The following is a 7,400-nucleotide window of genomic DNA, read 5'->3' as shown; positions in this document are numbered from 1 at the left end:
AGAGAGAAGGAGACAGAGGCCAACTAGTCTCAAGGACAGACACTCCATCTCCCATATTTGAAACAGAACAGGAAGGCGGGGCTAGAGACGCCCACCTCATCAGCACCAGAACCTTCTGCCCATGTCCTTGTCATCCCAGGGGGTACAGAGCCAAAACAAACTGTCCAGCACCCCCTGGTTCTAAAGAGAGAAAAGAAACAGAAAACACATCTCAAGGGGGCCCTGTTTTCTAGAAACATTTCTTTATTTAAAATTTAAAACCATATTACTTCATACAGCAAACTGTGCACTTTGATATATCACAGTGTCTTAAAAAGGAAAATAATCGGATTTGTTTGGAAATTTATTTACATCAGCCTAGAGTGATTGGCAAGTAACACAGTTACTATGAAACCCAAATTGTTACAAAATGTTTACAAAAAACTATATTCATAGAAATTCTGCATGTCCACAAAGGGCATCCCCTGAATGGCCCAGAGACCAGTGTGTGGGAACCTTGTTGAATGGGAGCAGGGGTGTCCAGGCACTCTGGTCTGGGTGGTGGGACAGGCCAGGGCTCTCAGAGGCCCATGGTACTGTCCAGGGGGCTCAGCCCAGGGGCTGGAAACTGAGGTCCCCATCACAGAAGCCCAGCCAGGAATTCAGCCCAGGCAGGGGTGGCTGGGGTTTCGGAGCACAGTGGCATGAAGGCTCTGGAGCCTCTGGTCCCAGTGGGGCCAGGACAGGATCCTCCTTGGGGCTGGATTTAGATGCACTTGGCCAGGGCCCAGAGCTAAGTGCAGACTGATGCCTGGGGCCGAAGCAGAGGGCAGGCTGCAGACGCCACAGAAGCCAAGCCTACTCCAGCTCTGTCTTCCCCTGCGTGGGCCAGAGGTGCACGGACCCGTGAGGGGCTAAAGAACTGCAAGTGCAGAGCACAGATGGATCCAGCAGGTCTGTGGCTCGCTGGGGCTCTCTGCCAATTGCCCTCTGGGGAAGACACAGAGGACCGGGCAGACAGGTGGCACTGGGCTGTGCTGGGACAGGAGCTGCCTCTGGCCTCCCACCTTTCACCTGTGTGTCTCCTCCATTGTTCCCTGACATCTGGCCCCTGGAGAGTGCGTCTGGGTCGCAGGGGCACCACGTTCTCAGCTGGCATTTTTCCGAGCCCCTGGCTGCTTGCTCCTACCTGGAGGCCTCAGAGACAAACTGTTGGGTGAGGTGAGGTCCTCCGTTCTATAGGCAGGGGCCAGGAGAGCAGGAGTGGTGACCTCCAGGGCATCAGGACATTGTAGTGGCATGCTGGCAATGTCCTCAGGCCCCTCTCTTTACAAAGCTGGGGGTGTCCTTGTGTGGTGGCACCACTCTGAGGCCTTTGCTGCCCAGAATAGCCCCCATCTGGGTGTCTCCAGGTGGAGCTTCACGCCTGCCCGGGGACTGCAGGTGGGCAGGACCGCAGCCCTGGGGTGTGCCCCTTCCTCCGGCCAGGCGTCCCAGACCGTCCTGCCTCTGACTCCTGGATGCAGACAAGGTCCCGTGGCTGCTTTCTGCCCCCACACGAGGCCCACCTGCCAGCCCTGCACGGTTCTACCCTCTTTTTCAATCTCTGATGGATGAAGGGCCTGTCCCACCCCTAAGGGCTTTCTGAAACCTCTGTCCCAGACCTTGCTGCAGTGGCCCCCATCTCTCACCTGGTCCCCACCTACACCGGCTGGGTCCCGTACACTCTGCAGACGTGCGGGGAAGGCTGGTATACACATGGGCTATGGGCGTATATACACTGTGCATATATATATATATACATACAGTTATATATATATATATATTTACATTCATATATATATTGTACAGAACATTAACCTTCTACCTAAAACTGTTTGGTGACTTCGTGTACCACCTCAGCTCTGAAAATTTTAACATCAGGGCAAATCAGGGCTGAAATGAGGTCTTGAGTCCAACCAGCCTGGGGACAGAGGGCAGGGCCCTTCCACTGTGGCAAGAGTCTGGGCCCATTCCAGATGTGTCTATCCAACCTGGAACTTCCAGATGTGTCTAATCCACAGACCCCTTCACAGAGCTGGGCCCATTAGTTTTTTCTTTTTCTTTTTTCTCATCTGTCCATGGGACTGGCTGGTCCCAGATGTTATTAAACTCATACAATTGTCCACATCATGAGGCCTTTCCAGATGGGTATCCATGCAGGCCACTCCAGATGTGGGCCACTGAGTTGAACCTGCTTTCTGATGTGCGTGCACACGGCGGTGTGACTCAGGGAGGGGCCAGCTTCATGCTGAGTGAGGAAGCAGAAGCTGCTCCCGGGACCCCCACCTTGGAAAAGCAGGCAGGGAGGGGCTTCTGACTCATCTTGGTGAATCTGTGCCCTGGTCTGACTTCTGCTTTCTAGGAGGTAAGCGGTTTGGACCCCTCCCACATCCTGGACCAGGGTTTGCATCTTCTGGTGTGAGGCTGTTGGGGCAGAGCCCAGCTGAGCTCTTCCAGCGGAGGCAGCATCTGGACTGAGGAGGGGTGGCCCTCCATCCTCAGGGATGTAGAGTCCAGCTGACTGGCCAGTGGGGCACTTTCCCTCTTGTTAGACACTTGCAGAGTGGGGCCACCCCAATGCCAACAGAGCTCTCAGGGATTCTTGTCTGCCCACAGCAGGTGGAGGGAGGGGCAGAGGAGGGCTCACTGTCGGGTGGGGTGGCCTCTCCTCGGTTTGGCCAGCATGAGTACGTGGACAGGCGCAGGCATTGTGGAGAGGGCCTTCTTCTGCTCAGCGCTGGCACGTGGGACCAGATGGGGATATTTAAGCACCCGCTCAGGCACCGTCCACCTTCTGCTCCATCTGCACCAGCTTTCCTGCCTCCTGTCACTCCACGTGTGCCCCGACACACACACAGGCGTGGCTCTGCCCCGGCTCAGCTGCACCCCCCGCAGGCAGCACAGGCCCCAACCGTAAGAACTCTTGATCCGCCTCAAGAGCACCTCCCTCAGCACCCTCCTCCCCTCCCACCTCACAGAGGGAGCGCCACCTTCAGCACCCTGGGAGGGACAGCTTGGCCCCAGGCAGTGCCGTCTCAGTGCACCTGGCCCGTTGGGCTGGTCTCTGGAACATCAGCCAGAGGCTGAACACTAGCCACACCTCTGGACACAGGCGAGGAGGGGACAGACCAGGAAGTGCGCCATCCCACCTCCATGGAAGAGTCTAGAAACCATTTCAGTACCTTTTGGGGACTGCCCTCGTTGAATTGTGCCTGTTTATCCAACCATTCTTCATTCCTTTTATGAAAAACTTCCAACCCCACGTCACTTCCCTTTTGTCTATCACAATCTCCACAGGTGCATAGCCTCAGAAGAACACGACACGCACGTACAGCGTCCTACACGGAAGCACACGTGTGAGCCATGAGCGTGGACGTGGCATGTGCTATGAAGTCGTATCTGACAAAGTGAGACAGTGGTCCATGACTGTGGTTGGTGGGAGGGAATCGATACATGTGTTCATTAGAGTCCTGGTATCAGGAATCACAAATACAAAGCTGTTTTCCCTTCTAACAGGGCACTCTGCCTATAGCATAGGAGTCACCAGCCATGAGCCCCTGCAGGGATTCCCCACGGGGACGTCACCCGTGCACACACGCGTGCCATCTCCCCATATCTGTGGCACACAATCCCTCAGTGATAGGAGTGCAAACCGACCCTGATGTCCCCTTCCTGGTTGATTGTCCGTCTCTGCTCCTGCCGTGAGCTGGAACACACATGTGTGTCCAAACACTTGGGCACGAGCACACTCACACACGCAGTCACAAACTCCAGTTCCACATGCTCCTCACATGCCCTATGTGTGGACCCATGCTGCGTGACAGTCTGGTTCTGCCCACCTCCTGCTCTCCGCTGGGCACACAAGCCTCCCCGTGTGCTCACTGGCTCACGCGTGGCCCCCTTGATGACATGGCTTCTCCTTTTACATGTATTTGGCTGTGCTGCAGGCCTCACCTGCCCTCCATCCTCTGCCATTCAGTGTATGAATGTGTGTGCGCGCGCACACACACACACACACAAGCCGACACACCGTGCCTGTATGCGTACCTCTGTGTACTCGTCAGAACCCCGTTACGACATGGCTTCTCCTGTTTTTACATAAATGGGGTTCTACTGCTGGTTCAGATATGTCTTCCTAGTCCTCAGTTCACTCAAGTGCACACACACACACACACACACACACACCAGATCCCAAAAGGTCACCTATTATTGTGTGCCCTGGACATTATATGTCCAGATCAGTTTCCCCCCCTCAACCCCCAGGCTCACACTTACAGAGACAAATCCACGTGCACACTCCCGCGACCCCGCAGAGCTCACGACAGCATGGCTTTTCCCATCATCTGTACCCTGGGCTCCACTGCAGTCTAGCCCTTGGGTCCCTCCTCCAGTGTAGCCCGTCCTGCTGTGATTCTGGGAACCATGGGGGTGGGGGTCCCGCTCAGTCTGGAGGAGAGACAGGCTCCATCACATGTGCCCAGGGAGGGTGCTTCACCCCCACCGAGAAGGCCCTGGAGGCAGAAATGTGGCTCTTCTCACTGGATTCCCAGCAGCACCAGGACAGAGGGGGGAGAAGTGGCTGTTGTCCCCTGGTCCTCAGTCCAGAACTTCCGGCCCTCTCTACCTTGCCCAGAAATTACCCTCTACCCTTGGCCACGGGAGGCCTGCTGGCCCCACAATGCACTCTTTAAGGACACTTTGCACCTCACCCTTCACGTCTCGTTCTTCTCTAAGAATCTTAAAGTCCCAGACCTCTAGAAAATCCATGATAGCAAGGTGGAACCCCCAGACCATCTGGTCTGCCTCCCTCCCTGGCAGCCCACACGTTGCTCTCTCCCCCAAGCCCAGCAAGGCCGTAGCTGCTCCAGAGAAGAGACCAGGGGCCAGGAGGGCATGTGTCTCTGTGTTGGGTCTTTGGTTAATTCTCCAGGAGGCAGCTTCTCCCTCCCTGCCCTTGGGGCCTGAATCTATCCCATTCCTCAAAACCTTCTGTTCCAAGGCAGGAGTTATTTGGCTCCCCTCAGGATTTTCCCACCTACCCCAAAGTTAGCCGGTTCAATAGGACACTGACCCCTCTTTTAAGAAGGGATAACTTGACTTTCACTTCAATCGAGGTCATTCTTTCAAGATGAAAGTAAGGCCAAGTTCAACTGGCTAGGCATGGAGAGTGGGTGATGAGTAGATGGCACAGATCCCAGGTTCCCAAATGCCAACGAGGTTTAGAAAACAGCTTGGTGACCAGCAAAGCAAGGTCCATGGGTCAAAGGCTTGTGGATTTTTCATGGAATCCACAGTTCCTCTCCTGGGCTTCAAATATCAGATGGATCTTTGGGCATCCTTTATGATAGACGCATGGGGTCCTCTGTCCTGTGGCCAGAACGTGGAGAATCTGTGGTGACTATTACCCCTTTTGGAGGAGTGGGAGCCATTGGGACATTATCTGTAAGGATTCAAAATGGCGGCTTCTATCTGTGCATTCTCTTCTCTCCTCTTTTTCATTCTGCCTTCAACTTGGCCAAGGAGCTGCCATGGGTCAAGCCAAGTCTAGAAGATCAGGGCCATGTGAACAGCCCTCAGGGGCTGAAGCTTTCCTTTTACCCAGCTGCAGGGGATGACCATCCTTGGGTTTCCATTGGCAACCCCACTCTAAGATCCTCAAGGTGCCCAGTTTTGCATCTCTGGTCTCATGGTCAAGACCAAGAAGGCTTGGGCTCTTGGGGAAGGAGTGGCAATATAAGATCTATTTCCCATTTCCTGTGGCCTGACTCTAGAGGAAAGTTGGGGGCGGGGGCGGTGAGTTTGGCCTGAGAGAGGCATGTGCTTCCTTTGGCCTTGGCTATCTTGGCTGGCAGCTTTAGAAACCCACAGAAGAGACAGGAGGAGAAGGAAGCCCCCACAGCGGGCCTGAGGCCTGCTGGTTTCCTGGTAGGTTGGGGCCGAGAGTTCCTGGCCCCACACGCAGGCAGTAGCTCTGGTCCCCAAGCTCAGCGTGGGGGATGGGGATATCCTTTCCAGTTTCCAGTTTCTTTTACCTTGCGTCAGGCCTGTGGTCCCCACCCCACCTGAGCCTAGGGGAACACAGGGGCTAAGGATGTGCTGCAGGTCATGCTGTCCTTGCCCGGAAGCCGGCGGTCATTGAATGTGTGCATGTTGATGACGGCGTCAGTCTTGACCATCATGGGAGGCTGTGGCTTGTGCTTGACCCGACGCTGGCAGGTGAGGGAGAAACGGATCTCATCGGCCACAGTGCTGCAGAAGGAACGCTGGGGACGAAGCAGGGCCCACGAGTTAGCCTGGTTTGGCAACTCTGGCCGCCTCCTCCCTCCTCCCAGACCCTGTGCCAGAGCCTCCCTATCCGTCTCACACCTGCTCCCACCCATTCCTCCGCCTCCGGCTTGAGGGTTAGTTTGTACAGTCGTCTACAAAACCCCCTCTCTTGTTTGGGGACTAAGGAATGTGGGGCAGGTAGTGTCATCCCCAGCTCACAGATGAGCAAACAGATGATTGGCGTGCATGTTAGAGTTCGAGGAGCTCTGGTTTATCTGTCTGGTCCTCTCTCCTGGTCCCTAAGGGCAGGAATCAGCCACGTTCATTCCCGCGAGCCCAACCCCCAGCGCCAGGCCTGGCCCAGACTCAGGGCTCCAGATACACTTGGTGGAGGCGTGGGCAGCCCTTCTCCTGGCAGGACTTCCAACCAGGGAAGAATCGCTGTCCTCCCATGCAGGAAAGCCCAGCACGTGTTTGTCACGGTGGGCAACTGGGAGGGAGCTCCTTGCAGGGTGGTTGGGTGGCAGTTTTTGGCCCTGGTCCCTGTAGGCAGCCAAAGAGGAACATCAAAAGTGCAGCCTTGCCACGCGGATCGAATGGTGGTGGCTTCCATGAGATGAACCCCCAGTGGTCATCCCAGGGCTTGTATGGAAGGCAGTGGGGGCTGCGGAGGCCTCACCTGACCAGCAAGGCCAGGGCACCAGGACCACCTGCCTAAAAGTCATGGGATGCAGGGGTGGAGACCCACCTCTGAACTCTAGCTCTGCCTCTTACCAGCTGTGACCTTCCCTACCTATGAAATGCAAAAGGTCATCCCTCTGTTTTCTTCAATGTGCAAATATTACCTGAGACTCTACTGTGCACTGTTCTAGGGGTTAGGCATCTAGGAGTGAAGAAGACTGATAAGATCCCAGTGTTCAGGGACCTTGTGGTCTAATGATGGGATGGAAAAAGATTAAAAAAACAAAAACACTTAAACTAGCAATTTCAGATAGTGATAACTATTTTTAAGATAACAAAACCCTGAAATGGGAGAGAGAGGGGCTGGGAATGGGGACAGGTAGGAGAGGTTACTTGAGGAGGTAAGCTGAATGACCAGCTGGTGCCAAGAA

General features: G+C 55.0%; 1 protein-coding gene across 1 annotated transcript in view; it reads right to left on the bottom strand.

Annotated features, from left to right (window-relative positions):
- Positions 1 to 225: 225 nt before the first annotated feature.
- Grik3 (glutamate ionotropic receptor kainate type subunit 3) overlaps positions 226 to 7,400 on the bottom strand; it is a 213,346-nt gene continuing 206,171 nt past the window's right edge. The window contains exon 16 of the mRNA XM_046418816.2: positions 226 to 6,284. Within this exon, the coding sequence (XP_046274772.1) occupies positions 6,090 to 6,284 (195 nt within the window). The 3' untranslated portion in view covers positions 226 to 6,089. The remainder of the gene's footprint in view (positions 6,285 to 7,400) is intronic.

The sequence above is a fragment of the Marmota monax genome, unplaced genomic scaffold (genome assembly GCF_021218885.2).
Source record: "Marmota monax isolate L192 unplaced genomic scaffold, Marmota_monax_Labrador192_F-V1.1 WCK01_AAM20220418_F8-fsc00008, whole genome shotgun sequence".
Lineage (NCBI taxonomy): Eukaryota > Metazoa > Chordata > Mammalia > Rodentia > Sciuridae > Marmota > Marmota monax.
This window is presented reverse-complemented; position numbering and strand designations above follow the sequence as displayed.